At 37.7% G+C, this 21,111-nt stretch overlaps 3 protein-coding genes across 3 annotated transcripts in view; 2 read left to right on the forward strand and 1 right to left on the reverse strand.

Annotated features, from left to right (window-relative positions):
- Positions 1-21,111, reverse strand: part of LOC134657817 (facilitated trehalose transporter Tret1-like) — a 404,724-nt gene that overhangs the window by 324,206 nt on the left and 59,407 nt on the right. The window lies entirely within an intron of this gene.
- On the forward strand, positions 2,028-8,697 carry LOC134658178 (facilitated trehalose transporter Tret1-like). The gene is made up of 6 exons (XM_063513787.1): positions 2,028-2,064; positions 2,524-2,753; positions 4,378-4,576; positions 5,009-5,520; positions 7,386-7,568; positions 8,434-8,697. The coding sequence occupies exons 1-6, from the start codon at positions 2,028-2,030 to the stop codon at positions 8,644-8,646; spliced, it is 1,374 nt and encodes a 457-aa protein (XP_063369857.1). The 3' UTR covers positions 8,647-8,697.
- On the forward strand, positions 9,738-11,311 carry LOC134658179 (uncharacterized). Its single transcript, XM_063513788.1, has 3 exons — positions 9,738-10,311; positions 10,890-11,046; positions 11,145-11,311. Exons 1-3 carry the CDS (start codon positions 9,763-9,765, stop codon positions 11,309-11,311), a joined length of 873 nt encoding a protein of 290 aa, XP_063369858.1. The 5' UTR covers positions 9,738-9,762.

Here is a 21,111-nt window from a genome sequence, read left to right on the forward strand (position 1 = left end):
ACCCTTGATTTGAAGGTTGCCGGGTTATATGAGCTCGGAAATATAGACGCAGGCAAGGAATTCCATTCCTTGGCAGTGCGCATAAGAAACGAGGAAGCAAAGCGCTTCGTGCGAATTGGTGGAATATCTACCAAATAAGTATGGAAACCGGCCGTGCGTCTAAAAGTCCGATGGTAGAATGGGGACGGTGGAATAAGCAACAAACATGCATGAAAAGATTCGAATTCTGGCTTCGTCATTATATTTATTGTGTAATTAAATGCAATAGTTATTTGTACAACAAGAGATCAAAATTTGATATTTCTTCGAGCGTGTAGTTCACAAAACTTTTCACCTCAGCAGTGAGAACATATTAGAGAACCCGAAAAATGTATTCCTTCTTCATCACTTACTTCTGTTCACTTATGTTTTCTTAAGATATACCAACAATTAAATTTTCACCTCAGCAGCTCGAACAAGGGTACTTTGCTACTTAAAAACAGTAAGCAAAATCGCATTTTGCTCACTGGGTGAGCAAAATCGCATTTTGCTCATTTTGTCTCACTCAGTGAGCAAAATCGCATTTTGCTCACTGTTTTTAAGTAGCAAAGTACTGTTGTTCGAGCTGCTGTGGTGAATATGTATTATTTCTATCGTATGGCTTTATTAATAGGTATCTAAATGACAAAGATAACATTAACATTATTATATGTATATTTTAATATCTAAGTTTAACAGCCAATTCATGCTGAACGCCTTAGTAGCACGTGCAGGCCGCGTAGCCAATATGCCAATCGAAACGCTACTGTCACTGTCGCACTAATATGGAAGAGTGATAGACACAAAGCGTTTCGTTGTCGTAGCGATAGCGATTGTCACCTTGGTTAGGCCGGCAGGTCTTTCATGTCTCCCGAAAAACGTCTCCTGGGGCATTCCTCCACAACTTGCGCAGTTATTTGATCTGTCGCGCCACAGTCACAATTCGGCGAGGGCTTGAATTAATGTAAAACGGTATAAAAATGAATACAAACAAAATAACCTGCAAGATCAGTTTCCTACAAATATATAACTTTGGAAAAACAGTGAGTGAACTATAAGGCTCGAAAAACTTTGTAAACTAGTCATAAAAGCCCTCTGGGCTAATCCTCCCTTATTGCACAATTTACTATGCGTAGCAATGTGCACGTTGTTTTCCTACTATACGTAGCAATGTTGTAGAAGATTCTCAAAATTTCCGAATAATTCTGGTATTATTCGGAAATTCCATGAGAAAATGTTCATTATTCATGCAAGTTTCCACTTATTTAGTTCCCGTGCAGATTACGGATACTCAATGTTCCTAACTGTTGACGATTGTTTCATTTAACGTTTGCTTCACTCATTGTCATCTGCATCCGCATCAAGTGCCATAGAAATCTAAACTAACTGTAAGAAGGTTTGTTGTTTCTTTATGTAATATATACTTTTATGTATGTATGTATGTCTATGTATGTTTATGATTATACGTATTTAAGTATGTTTATCTATATTAATGTTTTGTGTTGTTTGGTTAATATTCAATTCGACTTTTCATATTTTTTCTTTGCGCCACCTACCGTATATTCTAATTCTTTTGTCTCCGATACCCAAAGGTTGTCTGGAAGAGATCGCTCTTAAGCAATAAGACCACCTGTTGTTACCTCTATTGTCTTTGTTTATGTTATTGTACATTTATTGTAAACTACGTGTATGTGAGGTGCGCAATAAAGAGTATTGTATTGTATTGTTTGGCAATAAACGTGCAGAAAAGAATCGCGCGAAGCATTTCATGGGAAATTTTTGAAAATTTTGTTTCGCACATTGCTAACTACTATACGGTGCATGTTCTATTAGAGTGAATGTCAATGTTTACTTTGTTTGTTTACTGTTATGATAATGATAACTTGTGCTGTAAATATTTGATTGTAGAAGATGAATATTTAAGTTATATTTTATTGTAATCGGGGCGGGTGACTGGAAAAGTGCTGCTGGAACTAGAATTTTAAGTGTTAAGTTAAAATAAATACAAAATGTCGGTGGTGTATCAAGCTTTGTGCACCTTTATTGGTAAGTGAGTGAGTTATTAGTGAGTATTAAACAAGCATACGGCCCGCCTGGACTACCAGTCACCGTAGCCTATGGACGCCTGAGGTGTAACATGCGCGTTACCGACCCTTTAAAAACCCGTACACTCCTTTTCTGGAGAACCGCATACTGTAGACCCTCGGGAAAACCTCGGAAGGGAGCTCATTCCACAGCCGGAGCGTCCGCGGGAGGAAATTCCTCTTAAACCGCACAGTGCTCAATTGTTTAGGCTCTAGGGCGTGAGGATGAACACCCTGCTGATGGCGACCGGTGTGGTAAAAGAAAGTGGCAGTTAGTCTGTCTATTTGTCCGTCTGTCACAGCCTATTTGCTCCGAAACTACTGGACCAATTAAGTTGAAATTTGGTATATATATGTAAGTCTGTGGCCCAAAGACGGAGATGTAGTGTGTGTCTAAATAAATTGATTTGATTTTTTACAGTATGCTTCATCCGCATGAGTCTCATCATCTCCTTCTCATGGCCTGCCTTCACGACCAGCCTCTTCAACTCCGAGGACACGCCTCTACACCGGCCTATGACGGGATTCGAAGCAGCGATATACGGCAGCGTGTTGTCTATTGGTGCAATGATCTTCATCCCTATTATGGGATTGCTGCTCGACGTGTTGGGACGAAAGAAATGCATGATGTTGGCAGCGATGACGCATGTGGTGAGTGTGGAATGTCTATTACAAGCTTTTATTTAACTTGCAATGTACCTATGTACATACCTACATATGTACTTGCATTGTGTGTATCTTTGTACGGGTCAAATCTTGCAAGTTAAATTCGACCCACTTCCCGACCTCCAAGCTTGACGAAGCTCCGACCTTGAAGCTGATAATTTGCATACAAGTGTAAGTCGGGTGACAATGCAATGTTATGGTCGAGCTATGTCGGTCGGTTATGCATCGAGCTGGTCTGATGATGGAGACAGGAGGTGGCCATAGGAACTCTGTGATAACACAAGGCAGCCTAACTGTGTTTCAAGTTTTTAGAATTGTCTCGATTAGTTGCCTGTGGAGAGAAAAGTACAGTCAGCGATAAAAACTTGTACCAAAAATGAAGTTTTTACCAAAAACTTATTCTCTTATGATAAGATAAGCGTTCGTCCAGATCTGAGGAATCATCGCTAGTATGCTATTCGCGTGGCACTCGCTATCAGACTGTTCAATCTTCGATCATTTTCGTGTTTATACCTTTCACTCGAAATGACTTGTTGACAATTGTCAGTAAATAAGAATAAAGAAAACTATACTCATCCTTTTCTTTTGGGTGCTAGTACTAGTGTAAGACAAAGAGGTGCCAGGTTTCTGTCAACAATGAGGTGCCTTAAAGATGCAGTTATGTCATAAATTGTAGTTATCTTGACATTGCCATCTGTGTACCTATTTGAATACCTAAAACTTTACAAACTACCTGATGAAGATAGCTAAATAAACATGATAATGCTTTGATTACAACTGAGAGTTGTCGTGCGGGAAAATCAAATTAACTGCAAATCTGATGAGCAATTTCCTTATTTTGTTTGTAAATTGTATCCAGAAAATAAGGATTTACTAATTATTGTTCCAAGCAATTTCAATGGATACTGTCCTGTGGAAGCGATTAGTAGCCAACGTTAGAGAGGAAACCATTAATAGGCCAAGGAGATTTTCCCTTGCCTAATATGCTGACGGCCTAGACAACGCAACGCTTTGTGTCTCTCTATTATCACTCTTCCATATTTAGTGTGTGTATTTAGTGACAGTTGCGTTTCGATCGCTACGGAGCGTAAGCGATTGGCATGTTGGCTGTTTTGCTATTTTAAAATATAATTTTTTACCAAACACACTATCTATAGGTATAAAACGGTGGCGTTAAAAATATTCTCACTAGATGTTGCTATGCGTTTCCGTAAGGCGTATATACAAAAGCATAGAGAAATATAGTAAGACAAGAGTGCTCACTTCATACATCAGTTCAGACTATTAATTTCAGTGTCTACATCTAGCATCGAGTAGCGGAACTATCAGTACTGCTACTTGACAATAGATGTAGCAGTACTGATAGTTCCGCTACTCGATGCTAGATGCTAATAGTCTTTTTAGTACTAAAAGTGATGTATGGAGTGAACACTCTATGTATTTTTTTCTCTATAAAAGGAACCAATGGAAAAATTCACACGGACCTGGCAAGCTTCACTAGCTTAGTCGGTTAGTGCGATATTCTAGGTCGCAAGTTCGCATCTTGCCCAAAGCGGTGATTTTTTTTCCTTTGAAAAATTTGACCTTTAAGGAATTCTACCTGTTCCAGCTAGCTTGGGCCATCATGGTGATGACCAACCGCGTGGAAGCGCTGCTGGCGGCCATGTTCATCGCGGGCAGCAGCGTCGCCAGCTTCCTGGTCATCCCCGTCTACATCGCAGAGATCTGCCAGCCGTCCGTGCGCGGCACCATGACGTCCTGCATGATGCTAGCTTATGGGCTGGGCATGCTGGTGTCATTCTTATTAGGTAGTTTCTTCTTAATGAAATGGTTTAAGAGACAATAAGAACCCGCCCACTGCCAAAAAATTTAACTATTACAAAGAAGATCAGATAGAAGTTTTGTATGTAAAACTGGTACTCGCTCTAAACTTGCATCTTGTGGCGAGCTGACGGTGAGTGGCGACACCGCGGGCCCCTATTCCAGAAGGCATTTTCATCTGGCCCTCGCCTCTGTGCTTGCCTTCACGCGGACTTATCGCTAAAAAGCGATCTCTTCCAGACAACCTTCAGATAGCGATTCAGTGGCTAGAAATAAGCTATTAGGCAGTGCAAAACCACTAGAGTGTAAAGTTTATAAATTAAATTCAACTCTTATTAAGTTCTCCTCCTTATTTGGTTACTGCATTCCTTAACAAACTTCCGGGACTCTACATAATTCAACTATTGATTATGTTACAGGTGGATATCTACAGTACAAACTGATGTGCTACGTGTGCTTAATTGTCGCTGTGCTAGGAGCCGCCTTAACTCTGATACTGAAAGAGTCACCGGTATTCTTAATGAAGAAGGGAAGAGAGGAAGAAGCTATGCAAGCTGTCGCGTACTACAGAAATACTAATAAAGAATCCAAAGTCGTGAGGCAAGAGATTGATAACATTAGAAAAACTTTGGGTGGAGTGGAAGCAGTGCCAACTAAAGAAGAAGAAAAACCAGAGACACCTGTGGAGAAAGTGTCGTTTTGGCTGTTTTTCAAAAGGTCAAGATCAACGAAAAAAGCTTTTACTTTAGTGATGATGCTCCTAACATGTTCAATATTCCATGGTTATGTCGCCGTGTGCGTGTACGCAGGGGACCTGTTTAAGGAAGCTGTGCCGAGCTTGTCGCCAGTGATGTGCAGCGTGCTGATGGCACTCATATCCATCGTAGCGAATTTGCTGTCTACGTACTTGATTGACGTGCTTGGGCGGAGAGTAAGTTCCCTTGATTTATGGTAGCCTAGTACTATAAAGTTTTATGTAGAAGCCTTCTACAGTAGAAGGTATTTCAGAATTGCTATAAGTTCTGTGTTTAGCACATACCTATGTGCCAACAATAACTTTTGTAACTACATACTTATTTTTCATATCAGCTTCTGTATCAAATAGTTTCGAAAGTAATCGTCTCTAAAAGATTGACAGAAATAATCATCTCATAGTTATTCCGTTGACAATTATTACTTAAAAGTGTAAAGTTACGAGTTAACCACAACGCGCTATTGCGCATTTACGAATATTACTAGATAGATATATTATACAGGCCATATACAGGCCATGATCCTGTGAGAAGAATTAGTCGCGTACCTGGGAAGGGCAAAATTATAACTATACGTTTTTCTTTTTAACCGACTTCCAAATCTAAAAGGAGGAGGTTATCAATTCGGCTGTATGTTTTTTTTATTTTTTTTATTTTTTATGTTTGTTACTCCATATCTTCGTAATTACTGGACCGATTTTGATTTTTTTTTATTGTATGTACATGCATACAGATTGGTCCCGTTTTTTGTCAAAACCCAGTTCTGATGATGGGATCCATGAGGAATCGAGGGAACTCCTCAAATCTTAAAGGCATACATATAGTGATTTTTGTGTTTTTATCAACAAATCAGGCATATAAATTCAAAAAAGTGACATTTGATGAAGTGGAACTGCTGATGATGATCAGAACGGAACTCTTCAACGACGCATAGTACACGTTTGACGATTTGTCCTCTTCGTTATGTTTGTTAAGCAAGTTAAGTTTATAAGCCACATTTTTGTCAAGCTCGAGTTCTGATGATGGGATCCATAAGGAATCGAGGGAACTCCTCAAATCTTAAAGGCATGCGTATAGAGATTTTTGTATTTTCCTCAAAAAATTAAGCATTAACATTAAAAACTGTCGCATTTGATGCAGTGGAACTGCTGATGATGATCAGAACAGAACTCTTCAACGACGCATAGTTCACGTTTGGCGATTTGTCCTCTTCGTTATGTTTATTAAGCAAGTTAAGTTTTTAAGCCACATTTTTGTCAAGGTCCAGTTCTGATGATGGGATCCACGAGGAATCGAGGGAACTCCTCCAATCTTAAAGGCATGCGTATAGAGATTTTTGTATTTTCATCAGAAAATCGAGCATTTTCATTAAAAACTGTCGCATTTGATGAAGTGGAACTGCTGATGAGATGATCATAACGAAACTCTTCAACGACGCATAGCTCGCATTTGGCGATTTGTCCTTTTCGTTATGTTTGTTAAGCAAGTTAGGACATCAATGTCAATCTCAAGTCCTGAACATGGGATCCATGAGGAATCGAGGGAACTCCTCAAATCTTTAAGGCATACGTATAGAATTTTATATATTTTCATCATAAAATCAAGCATTTACATTAAAAACTGTCGCATTTGATGAAGTGGAACTGCTGATGATAATCAGAACAGAACTCTTCAACGACGCATAGTACACGTTTTGTGATTTTGAATTTCGATTTTGACTTGGACTTGGCCTCGGACTCCGGACTCGGACTAAATAAACCACTATGATTACCATGAAATGTATACATATTACCAAATAAAGTATAAGCGAAGTTAAGTGGGTTAGGCTAGTAGTTAGAGAAGTCGGTTTTTTCTATTAAAGATTATTGTATATATAATCCAGTTACCTGTACGTATATTTGCCATACGATAAATACAGTTTACGAATAGGATGCAAATGAAACTGAAAAAAAAAACTAGGCCAAAATCGAAAACATTTTCTTAATTTATATGCCTCAATTTACTACTTCATGCTTTACGACTACATGTGTGCTTGTGTACGCAGCCTCTCATGATGTACTCTTCACTGGGCTCGGGCGTGTGCTGCGTACTGCTAGGCTCGCAGATCCAGCTACACTGGGGCCCACATGTCATGACGGCTGTGGTCATCCTCCTGTTCTGCTTTATCTACACTGTGGGCGCTGGTGCGGTGCCGTTCGTGATGGCAGCTGAAGTCTTTCTACCAGAAGTGAGTTTGTTCTCCTAACTTACCATATTCCAGGCTTTGTTACTCCTGGGCTCTCAATTCCAGACATCCTGCCCTAGTAGCACGGTCGCATTTTTATCATTTATCACCATGCCTGTCACGTTCTAACAAGTATGTAAGTGCGAAAGTGACGGGCTTAGTGATAGTGGATAAAAATGGAACCGTGCTGAGCCCGCTGCTCAACATTATGCGCTACGCAAAAATAATTTTAGTTGTATTTGGTTGGTAAATTACCTGGCGTTAGGTGCGCATTTTAAGCAAATTGAAGTCAAATTTTGTGTTTACATGAATTTTATGGACGCACTTGAGCACAGCTGTCTCACTGTTAGAACAACAGCGTCCCGGTAAACTTTAATAGTGTCTTATGTTTTTGTTACCCACAATTACTTTATAATCGAACGTTGAGCTGGCTCTAGAAATATAAGCAATTTTTTCCACCCCATACTGGTAGGCAATAGAGAAGAATGAACTGCACCAGAGTTTTGTACCTATATACTGAGCTAATGGGGGTTCCCTTTGTTTCCCATAAAGTTTTAAGTCATAATACTCATAATGTATTGTTTGTCATATTATATAATTAGTCGTAAAACTGAAACCGTTAACTTTTCAGGATTTTCGTAAGGTTATCCTATAGATAAGTTAGGTTAGGTTTGTTTTATGACAATCCTGAAAAGTGACGCGTTTTTGAACCAAATGAATTTTGACTAACGAAAATGCGGGCGACATAGAGACCCGATCTAATGGTACCATATCTGAAGTGTTTTACGAGTGCGTATTAGAATTACTTACTTAAAGCTTCTTTCTTCCCTGCACCAAGAAATTAACATGAACTATTGTTTACCCTCAGGTTTCCAGCATACTGTCTATGGCAGCATACGAGCTGACAATGATCTGCACCGTCGTCGTCCTCTTCGCGTTTTCTCCCCTCATCGCATTACTCGGACTTGGCGGACTTTTCTACATATTCGCCGTTGTCTGTTTCTCTACAGTGGGTTACGCAGCGTATTTCTTACCGGAAACTAAAGGATTGACGGTGGACGCTATACAAACGTTGTTCTGATTTTATCTGATTTTTTTTTCCAGATTTTTGTAATTAATTAAATAGGTTTTTAAACCATGGTAGTTTTTGTACAGTCACCATCAGATCGGAGCTGTCAAGGTGCTCACAAATATCTCAACACACCTCTATTGTCTACATTATGATTGAATTTATCAATTAGCTATTTCATTAAATTTCTTTAATATTCTCTCTTAGCTCTCCACCTTCACTTTTCAAGACATAAAGGAAATATTATAGATAATGCAACAAAAATAGCGGGGATCCGTTTAAGGGCATAAGCGCAATGCCTAATGGGAAAATAGTTCAGATCCGGAAACCTTTTTCAACTTTTTGTATGTTGTTGGGCATGGTATTGGATCTCCAAAACTGCCGGGAGATAGCGGCGCTGGCCATCTACTTCAGCATTTGGGTTGGCCGACTTGAACGACCTGCCCCGTTGATTTTTTAGGGTTCCGTACCCAAAGGGTAAAAAACGGGACCCTATTACTAAGCCTTCGCTGTCCGTCCGTCCGTCCGTCTGTCACCAGGCTGTATCTCATGAACCGCGATAGCTAGATAGTTGAAATTTTCACAAATGATGTATCTCTGTTACCGCTATAACAACAAATACTAAAAATAAATTAAAATAAATATTTAAGGGGGCTCCCATACAACAAACACGATTTTTTTACTCTATTTTTTGTTGATCGTGCGGAACCCTCCGTGCGCGAGTCCAACTCGCACTTGGCCGGTTTTTTTTGTTTTTTATTTGCGTCAAAAAAAATTTTTTTACTTAAAGGGATCCCAACTATTTTTGTTACATCCTGTACTTATATAACATATTCATTAATACTCACCTTATCTAATTTACAAATTGTACCTACTTCAATATTATATTCATTATGATAACCATGAATTTTCATTATTATTTTTCGATTAAAGAGATTAGGTGAACATTTTATGATGTGTAAAGTGGTGTGGACTAATTCAATTTCATTAGCATATTTTTTGTCAATATAATCAACACTTCATTGAAAAATTTACCGCAGAGTAATGATAACGTCTCTTTGGTTTTCTACGACAAATCAAAAATAAGGAAACTAAACAAATACAATTCTACAAGAAGACACTACTGAAATGCATAGTGATTACGTCAAAAGTAAAATGAATATAAATAGGAGACTCCAAACCGAATACTTACTAAATAACATTATTGATAAAGAGTTCCAATCCATGATGTTTCCTTTAGGCTTTGTGCCGTTTTTCTTCTTAATGTCTCGGTTTAAGATCATTAATAATTTCATCACTCCCGATAATTGTGTATCGTCCTATATCAAATCTTTTATCGGTTCTATTATTCTAGCGTCAAGTCACTTCTTTCGTTTTTATTATTATACTGAAATCTTTAAAGGGTTTACCAGTGATGTTGTTTTTTTTCTTTTCTATTTTGATTTGATATTTTTTTCTATAATATCATTTACGACTTACACTGTCAGTTCATATCAGAGAAATAACGTCGTTGAGCTTATTATTAAATTGCAACATGTGCTCAATTTTATCAAAATTGACAAAGTAGAATTCCTTTCCAAGCAGAAGAACGGAAATTGGTACAGCGTGTTGATGGTTTTTAGTGTCTACGTTTTTCATTGGCTTTCTGCTAGTCAACGTAGATTTCTTGATGTGTTGGTAAATCTCATATTGACAATACCACCGTTAATATATGATATGCATTTAGTTATCGTCACTCGTACTGTTGTAATGATAAAAAAGGAGCTACTTGCCTGGAATCATATAATGGAAGATTATATTAAGAAATTGTACATTACACCACAAGAAGACATTATAAATGTCGCTGTCTCGGAAAGAGAAATGTTCGAAGCATACGTTAATGTAATAAAAGCATTTCGTTTATGCAATAAAGTATACCAATTTTCGGTAAGGTGAAGTATTCATGATGGCATTTTGTGAAATTATAGGGGCCTAAAATTATTTTGAATAAGTAGGTACCTATGTAAATAGTAAAATGTACCGTTTTATATTGTCAATTTATTTTCAGTTTACCTATTATGGATTCCAAACATTCATACATATTTTAGCAGGATTGGAACTTGTAATTGAACTTAAAAAAGCGCGCCCCGAACTAAGTTTCGTAAGTTTACAACAAATCATCTTCTTATTTAAGTAGTCAAACTACGGATTTTAACATTTTTATCTACTTTTTCTGTTACTTTGTTCGACTATAAATTGAAATCTATTTATTTCAGTATCAATCTTCGATAATGGCTACTCTATCCCTTACTTGGAGTATGAAGAATTTTTTCTTAATTATTGTACTAACCATCGCCTGCGAAAATTTTTATAGATCTGTGGAACTTGCTGAAAGTTCTTGTGCCCAGCTTTTGAGTTGCAGTAAATCTAACGGTTAGTATGAGACTTATTTTATAGTGTTTACAAATGACTTTTATTTATAATTTTTAAAAATCAGTAACTAAGAGTAATCTTTTAATTAATTTATTCAGAAATGCGCAAGACTTGCAAGAACGTGTTGCGGCTGAACCGAGCGTCGCCGCGTAAGATGTCGGCGTTTGGCGTGTTCGAACTCGACGCAACGTTCCCGTTGCGGCTGCTCAGCGGGCTCGTGACTTACTGCGCCGTATTACTGCAGTTCGCCTTCTTGTCATCCTAGAAACGCTCTTTACCTTGATTTTTAATTTCGAAGCTTTCTAATATAACGTTGGGTTACGCTTGCTGCACGAACATAAACTTAACTTCTATATCGTTCAATGGACACCCTTCCGCAGGGGACAGACTTGGTGGGGGACCTTTCATAGGTGGGTATTTTTTCTATATTTGTTTAATTATTATGTAGTTTTATAGTAGATGCCTTACAATCGTTAGCGGATGGCATCCGTATTCGTTTTCGCACTGATGGCAGTGTGTTTAATCTAGCGCGACTAAAGGCGCGCACGAAAGTATCTCTAGCCACTATTACGGAGATAATGTACGCAGACGACCTTTGCTTTGTGACGGATTCCCCGGATAGTCTACAGATGCTTATGACGAGCCTCAATGAGTCCTGTCAGCGCTTCGGCCTTAAAATCAGTGTCAAAAAAACCGAAATCATGGGGTTGGAGACACTAGCGCCCGTTGACGTCAGGCTCGGCGACGACTCTCTTAAGCAAGTAGATAGATTCCGATATCTGGGGAGCACAATAACATCCAAGTGCCACCTTGACGACGAAATTAACAGTAGAATCGGAGCGGCTGCCGCTGCTTTCGGCAAACTGCGCGTCAAGGTGTTCCGTTCACATGACATTAAGCTCCTGACAAAGGTCTCTGTGTATATGGCAATAGTTCTGCCCAATCTCCTGTATGCCTCCGAAACGTGGTGTCTCTACCGAAAACACATTCGGACATTGGATAGGTTTCACCTTAAATGCCTGCGTGACATTATGAACATCTCTTGGTCAGATCGTGTCAGGAACACCGAAGTTCTACGCCGTGCTAATGTCAGCGGCATTGAAGCCTATCTAATGCGGCGACAGCTGCGATGGTGTGGTCACGTCTCCCGTATGTCTAGTGACAGAGTTGCTAAGCGCATCTTCTACTCTGAGTTGCAAAGTGGCAAGCGGAAACAGGGCGGCCAACTTTTGCGCTACAAAGATGTGCTGAAGCGTCACATGCGGAGATGTGACATTGAACCATCCCACTGGGAGACTTCGGCACAAGATCGGCCGAAGTGGAGGCATATAGTGAGTACAAAAGTGCGAGCCTTTGAAGAACAGAGGCGAGTGGAACTCGACGCGAAGCGTGACGAGTTAAAGGCCCGACCACCTGCGGTCATAAACTATAATTTTGTCGGAGGGGTGCTGACCTGCGGTGAGTGTGGACGTACATTCGCCGCAAAAATAGGCTACGTCAGCCACCTGAGAGCTCACGATCGTCGCTCTCAATAGCCAGTGAATATCCAGTCGCCGAGGCCGAAATCGGCTAGGACAGGATGATGATGATGATGATGATGTAGTTTTATTTTTATGTTAGTTTAGTTTTGATTAGTTTAGTTTATATGTTTTTTTTTTACATAGAAATGTTATTGAAGGTATTTGTTTATTTCTAATTTTAAAGTTTATTGTCATAGCTTCATTGAATTCACAAAACATGAACTTGGAAATTAAAAGTGAGTTGGGTCGTCAGCTCGCCACCAGGAATCACCAAAAACGCCACCGGGCACCATTGCGTCGAAAATGATGCTGACTTGCGAAGTGACTTGTTTGAGTATTTAATAACCTAGTAATTTAGTTTAGTTTATCGTGTAGGTTTTGTAGTAATGTATTAGATGTGTGTATCGAATTGTAAATTAAGCTTATTAAATTAAAATGGATTTATAGTACCATACAAATATTGTGAATATAGTGATAAACATGAAATAAAAGGGAAGGCAACAGGGGACTCCCGCGCAGGCAGCTTTCTCGCGCAAAGGATTGCCATCGCTATACAGCGCGGGAATGCTGCCTGCGTGATGGGCACCTTGCCGAGGGGCCTAGGTTTAGAAGGAAGGTTTTTGGAATTTTTTTTTTTTTTTATTAGGTTTAGTTTTAGTTATTTTATTTTATAAGGTACTTAAGTATTAAGTTTGTATTTTTTACGTGAAATAAACTTTTTTCCCCATGAAATAAAAGCATTTTTATTCTTGCCATATCCGTTTTGATGAGTAGGTACATGTTAAACGTACAATGTATGATATGACAAGTCATATCCTATACCCTATATCCTATTTTGTGTCATATCAAGATATGACACAAAAGTGTCGGATGTGTAACACTTTTGTGATAATTTTCTGTTAATAAGAGTGTAAATATCTTACTACAGTAAAATGCGGATATGGCACAACATTTTTGAAAAATGCTATTTTTCAAAAACAGATTAGTGTCAATTATAGCATATTTTTGTTATTTTAGAAATCATTAAAAAAGCGGCCAAGTGCGAGTCGGACTCGCCCATGAAGGGTTCCGTATTTAGGCGATTTATGACGTATAAAAAAAAACTACTTACTAGATCTCGTTCAAACCAATTTTCGGTGGAAGTTTACATGGTAATGTACATCATATATTTTTTTTAGTTTTATCATTCTCTTATTTTAGAAGTTACAGGGACACACACACACATTTTACCACTTTGGAAGTGTCTCTCGCGCAAACTATTCAGTTTAGAAAAAAAGCGGCCAAGTGCGAGTCGGACTCGCCCATGAAGGGTTCCGTATTTAGGCGATTTATGACGTATTAAAAAAAAACTACTTACTAGATCTCGTTCAAACCAATTTTCGGTGGAAGTTCAGTATCATTTTTGAAGACCTATCCATAGATACCCCACACGTATGGGTTTGATGAAAAAAAAAATTTGAGTTTCAGTTCTAAGTATGGGGAACCCCAAAAATGTATTGTTTTTTTTCTATTTTTGTGTGAAAATCTTAATGCGGGTCACAGAATACATCTACTTACCAAGTTTCAACAGTATAGTTCTTATAGTTTCGGAGAAAAGTGACTGTGACATACGGACGGACAGACGGACAGACAGACAGACAGACAGACATGACGAATCTATAAGGGTTCCGTTTTTTGCCATTTGGCTACGGAACCCTAAAATGGAAATAAATAAATAAACGATTTCACAACAAGACTCTTAAATGCACAGTAATTATAATTACGAATAAAATAAAATGAAAATAAATAGCAGATTCGCAACCGAGTATTTACTTAACAACATCATAGATAAAGAGATCCAATCCATGATGTTTCCTTTAGGCGTAGTCCCGTCTTTCTTCCTAATGTCTCATTTTAGAGTCATTAATAATTTCATCACTCCCGAAACCCGTGTGTCGTCTTATATCAAATCTTTCATCGGTTCTTGTATTCTTGTATCGGTTCACTTCTTTCGCTTATTTTATTTTACTGAAACTATTGAAAAATTTGAGTAGTGGAGTCGTCATTTTTGTTTTTCATTTGAATGTTGTATTTTTTTCTTTAATATCTATTATTAGCCATATTATCAGTTCATCACAGAGAACTAACGTCGTTTAGCTTATTATTAAATTGCAACATGTGCTCAATTCTATTAAAATTGACAAAGTGGAATTCTTTTCTAAACACAAGAATCGAAATTGGCACAGTGTAGTGATGGTTTTTAGTGTCTACCTTTTTCACTTTTTCATCTTTATTTATTACGTCTGTTCCTTTGTAAATTTATGTTGAGGTTGCGCAATAATGAGGCTTTGTATTGTATTGTAATATTTATGCGATCCCCTTGTACCCCGTACATAACCAAGTTACATAACTAGTAATGTGAAAGGACAAATAATTCCTATTCCTGAACTGGGTTTTGTAAAAGGAATTTTTATTTCCTGGTACAAAACTTAGGTCACGTGCCGGTAATGTAAAAGGAAAGAAAATTCCTACTACAGTACCCGGTTTTGGAGTAGGAACTTTAGTTGCCTCGCACATAACCAACAACTACAATATAATTGGCAATGTTAATAGGAATGGGATTTCCTGACGCACAAGTCAGGATAATTACTACAATATGTTTAAGTAACTGACCAATAGAACATACATATACTACAGGTACTACAGGTAGGGACTGTACTGTAGTATATGTATGTTCTATTGGTCAGTTACTTAAACATATTGTACTAATGATCGTGACTTGTGCGTCAGGAAATCTCATTCCTATTAACATTGCCAATTATATTGTAGTTGTTGGTTATGTGCGAGGCAACTAAAGTTCCTACTCCAAAACCGGGTACTGTAGTAGGAATTTTCTTTCCTTTTACATTACCGGCACGTGACCTAAGTTTTGTACCAGGAAATAAAAATTCCTTTTATAAAACCCAGTTCTGGAATAGGAATTATTTGTCCTTTCACATTACTAGTTATGTAACTTGGTTATGTACGGGGTACAAGGGATGCGACCACATTGTAAACCATTTGTTTTTCAGTTAACCTACTATGGATTCTACACGTTCTTCGGTAGTTTTATTACATTGGAATTGTTTCTCGAACTTGGAAAATCGATTCCTGAAGAAAGTATCGTAAGTACTTCATGTTATTTATGGTATCTACAGAATTTATTTTAATCAACATCGTGTTGACAATAATTTGGAATGTGTTGATATTTTTCAATACAAATCTCCAACTATGATTTTTTTAGCCGTCACTTGGAATATGAAGAATTTTTTGTTAGTGATAGCACTAAGTATAGCTACCGAAAATTTCTATATATCTGTGGAAATTGCTGAGAGTTCTTGTGCCCAACTTTTGAGTTACAGTCAAGCTACAGGTTAGTATGAGACATAGACAGTATCTAATTACGTATAATATTCCTTTTAACTTGTCTATTAGTGTTGTTGGTACCTAGGTTTTAAAAAAGGGGCTCGCGTTCCGAGGATTCCATACATACACAATTTATAAAAAAAGTCCTAGTCACGCTTATAATAGATTTCAAATAAGTTTTGCTATCATTTAAAAGTTTAAATAACAATCTTGTGCATTTTTACAAAATTTAAGATCCATTAGTTTCGGAGATTAAGTGTGGTAATAATAATATTTGCCGTTTTTCTTAAATAACTTCTAAACTATTTACTTATTCATAATTATATAGCACGATGATGTTTGTAATAGTTTTTTATTTCATTTTCCCATTTACATGATCCGTATCAAAAAAAATCTCTTCTTATTAAAAGTACGTAAATGCCGGGAAGATAGGTACGTCCTTTTGATGGAATGGCTTTTTATATCGTATGATAGTACGGGACCCTTAATTATTTGAGGCTCTATACACACTTGGCTAGTTTTTAATTACCTATCTGTAGAAATGTACTGTACCTACATATTTCCCACCATGTAGTAATATATTAGGTACTCTTTAAAATAGTATTTCTAGACGTTTGAAAGTATCAAATCTCATTTTAGGCATGCGCAAGACGTGCAAGAACGTGTTGCCGCTGAACCGCGCGTCGCTGTGCAAGTTGTCGGCGTTCGGAGTGTTCGAAATAGACGCAACGTTCCCGCTGCGGCTGCTCAGCGCACTCGTGCCCTACACGGTCATGCTGCTGCAGTTTGCTTTCTTGTCGTCCTAGAACGACGAACGAACAAACGTCCTGTAAACAACATTTTGGATAAAATTTAAGGTCTGATATAAATTCAATAAAATCACAAGGTTATAATTTATAAATATCGCAACTAAATCATTAAAAACATGTAGGTAATTTGAATTTTCCATATTAAGATACTCATGTACCGTTGATTTTTTATTTATTCTTGGTATATATGTCGCAGGGAAATGATCAAAACAGAGATTTGAACAAATCTCTAAGGGATATGATCAAATCACGCAGGATGTTAAAATGGCGAATCCATATCATCATTTCCCTAGAAAAATTCAGTCATTTGACCAAATCACTGACTCTGTTTAGTGAAAAGACAAAATCGGCCAATAAACGCGAAACGCTTTTTCATTTCACTAGATTTGTTTAGGAATTTGACAAAATCCCTAACCACGACAGTAAGTTGACGAAACGAACTCAAAAAGTCAACTAGTTTTATCATTTCGCTAAACAAGTTTAGTGAAATGATAAAGTCTCAACTGGAAGATAGTACCTATATGGTGATTTGATTAAATCTCTGAACAGTTTAGTGAAATGACGAAAGCAAGACAGAATACAACAGTTTACTCTACAGTTAAGCGATTTGATCAAATCTCTGACTAGATTAAGTGAACATTTTTGAAAATATCGGCTGAAAAAATGAAAGAGACTTCTCTGCACAAAGAGTTGCTAATCAAATCAAGCGTGTTGGTGGACGTCCCTAAGGTAGACAGAGGTCCATTAGATGGAAGTAATGTATCGGGGATTGTTTTAAATAGGTATTAAAAATTATCTGTACCAAATCGATACATCTGTCGGCATCATAATTTCAAAAAATTTCACTTAATCTAGTCAGAGATTTGATCAAATCGCTTAACTGTACAGTAAACTGTTCTATTCTGTACTTGCTTTCGTCATTTCACTAAACCTTTCAGAGATTTAATCAAATTACCATATACCATCTTCCAGTTGAGACTTTATCATTTCACTAAACCTGTTTAGCGAAATGATAAAACAAGTTGACTTTTTAAGTTCGTTTCGTCAACTTACTGTCGTGGTTAGGGATTTTGTCAAATTCCTAAACAAATCTAGTGAAATGAAAAAGCGTTTCGCGTTTATTGGCCGATTTTATCTTTTCACTAAACAGAGTCAGTGATTTGGTCAAATGACTGAATTTTTCTAGGGAAATGATGATATGGGTTCGCCATTTTAACATCCTGCGTGATTTGATCATATCCCTTAGAGATTTGATCAAATCTCTGTTTTGATCATTTCCCTGCGACATATATAGCACCAATATGTATAGCACCTGATGATGATGATGATGATGATCCTTCCGGCCGATTTCGGCCATGGCGACCACTACGACTCCTAGTTTGCTCGGCGCTCGTGCACCCGAAGATGGCTGACGTAGCCGATCTTCGAGGTGAACTCCCGCGCACATTGAGGGCACGTGAGGACACCAGCCACGTAGTGGTAGTTAATGGGAGCAGGCTGGCGCGTTTTCAGCTCGTCGCGCTTAGCGTCGAGGTCAACTTTATGTTGCTCCTCGAAATCGCGCACTTTGTCCTGCACCAGCCTGCGCCACTCAGAACGCTGTGCTGCCAAACCTTCCCACTGAGAGGGCTCGATGTTGCACCTTTTCATGTGTCGCTTCTGAACATCTTTGTATCAGAGGAGTTGTCCGCCAAGTTTCCGCTTACCCTCCTCTAGTTCAGAATAAAAGATGCGCTTCGCCACTCTCTCTTCCGCCATACGTTATACGTGACCGCACCACCGAAGCTGCCGACGCATTAGGTAAGCCTCTATTCCACCGACCTGGGCTCGTCGCAGAACTTCGGTATTTCGCACTCGGTCAGACCATCTGATGTTCATGATCTTACGCAAGCATTTGAGGTGGAACCGGTCTAAAGTACGAATGTGATGACGGTACACGCACCACGTCTCGGAAGAGTATAAGAGGTTTGGCAGCACGATCGCCATGTAAACAGAAATTTTGGTGGCCAGTTTTAGGTCATGCGAGCAGAAGATGCGAGAAGAGTAGTGTATAGCACCTATAATATGCATAGCACCAACCAACGTCCACATTTTTCAAATCAAGTTATCGATTGAAATTAATGTAAGTATGTAATTGCTTCACGACAGCTGAAACACAGTACAATTATCATGATGTGTAATTTAATACAAGATTAAGTATATGTAGCTAAGTACCTTCACCTACTAATAATTTGAGAATAGGAATAATATGTTTACTGCGGGTGACACCATGACGATCAATAAAATTGTCATACCGATTATTTTCCATAATGTAAGGTTCTGAAAAATGGTTAGGTTTTAGAACTTGCTGTCAAAAAGTGGGTTAGGTTAGGGTTAGAACTGCGACCCTCGCCAAAAATAAAATATGCTTAATAACATTAGGATAAGTAATCAATAATTAGGGAAACCATAATTAGGGTTTTTAGTGTTAGGACAACTGATCATTATGACAATCAATATTAGGGAATGCATAGATAGGAGAAAAGACTTTAGGGATTCAGATATAGATCCGTTTGCATCCATATTCTGACAGCTTCCAGAAATATTAATACCAATAAATAAACCAATACTTTTTATACTACATTCGATAATCGATATTAAAAAAACGTTTAAATTTGTTAATAGAGCCAAATGATCAATTCATAAAATTCTTTGTTAAACTATATGTGGTAATCAATCTTCTTTCATCATGAATTATTAACAGTCAATATTCATTAGACCTAATAGTCCTAATACATGAATTCTTGGCAAGGACATACTTAATTTTGATGGCAGATAAGGTTCTTTGAGTGCAATATACTTAATTTATGTTTCCTTTTAATATGATTATCGCCATAACATCACCTTGCCGCGCGCCACCTTTTCCTAAGTAACATTAAAAGTTTCAAAGAGATTACACGAATAACAGGACTATTCTGGAAAACGATTAAAATGAAAAGTGATGAAGTCGTCAAGAATAAAATGGAAATAAACAGGAGGCTCCAAACTGAGTATTTGGTAAATAATATACTTGCTCGAGATTTCCAAGCTATGTTGTTTCCTTTAAACTTTGTACAGTCTTGCTTTTTAGGGTTCCGTAGCCAAATGGCAAAAAACGGAACCCTTATAGATTCGTCATGTCTGTCTGTCTGTCCGTCTGTCCGTCTGTCCGTCTATCGTGTGGGGTATCTATGGATAGGTCTTCAAAAATGATATTGAGGTTTCTAATATCATTTTTTTCTAAACTGAATAGTTTGCGCGAGAGACACTTCCAAAGTGGTAAAATGTGTGTCCCCCCCCCCTGTAACTTCTAAAATAAGAGAATGATAAAACTAAAAAAAATATATGATGTACATTACCATGTAAACTTCCACCGAAAATTGGTTTGAACGAGATCTAGTAAGTAGTTTTTTTTTTATACGTCATAAATCGCCTAAATACGGAACCCTTCATGGGCGAGTCCGACTCGCACTTGGCCGCTTTTAATACCTAGGTTCAGCATAATTAACAATTTCATCACTCCTGACAACCATGTGTCCTTTTACATAAAGTCCATAATTGGCTGTATTATTCTTACGTTGAGCCACGTCTTTCGTTTTGTATACTACAGTGAAGTTAATAAGAGTTTTAGCACTGGTGTTGTTGTTGTTGTTATACCTTATTTTGATTTGATATTTTTTCTTTAATGTCAATTATTACCCATATCGTTAGTTCATTCCAGAGAAGCTATGTCGTTGACCTTATTATCAAATTACAGCATGTTCTCGACTTTTTAAAAATTGACAAACATCAATTTCTCTGCAAACATAAGATCCAAAACTGGCTTAGTATAATGTTGGTTATTACAAAAAAAATAATAATAGCATGTAGTCCATGTAATTCACGTATGTTACATTTTGAAAGGGACATTATAGTCAAGTTCACTGATTATCTTATACCTAAGTAGGTACTTAAGTTATTTCTTACCACTGTTACCGACTAAACTAATAGTGATAGCTTTAAAAAAATTGGGATGTAAATGGTTACAAGTAGGTACATGTTATGTAAATAAAACAGATTATACAGTTTATTATTTTTAATCACAATACTTAGACGTGCATATTGTTAAAAGCAGAGAAAATAAGTAAGAGGAACCCAACTCTAGCGTCTCCTGAGAATCCCGAGCGACGGCGCCTAGTCAACTCTATGGCTGCTGCTCAACGCAACGTTGGCGCAACTGTATATAACCAAATACGAACGTATAATAGAAGTAAAGAAATTTAGAAACTGAAAATGCCATCAAAATCTATAGACGAGGGGCAAAAAATGTGTCCACGAAAGTGAAAAGTTTGAAA

Source organism: Cydia amplana, chromosome 21 (assembly GCF_948474715.1).
Source record: "Cydia amplana chromosome 21, ilCydAmpl1.1, whole genome shotgun sequence".
Taxonomy (NCBI): Eukaryota; Metazoa; Arthropoda; class Insecta; order Lepidoptera; family Tortricidae; genus Cydia; species Cydia amplana.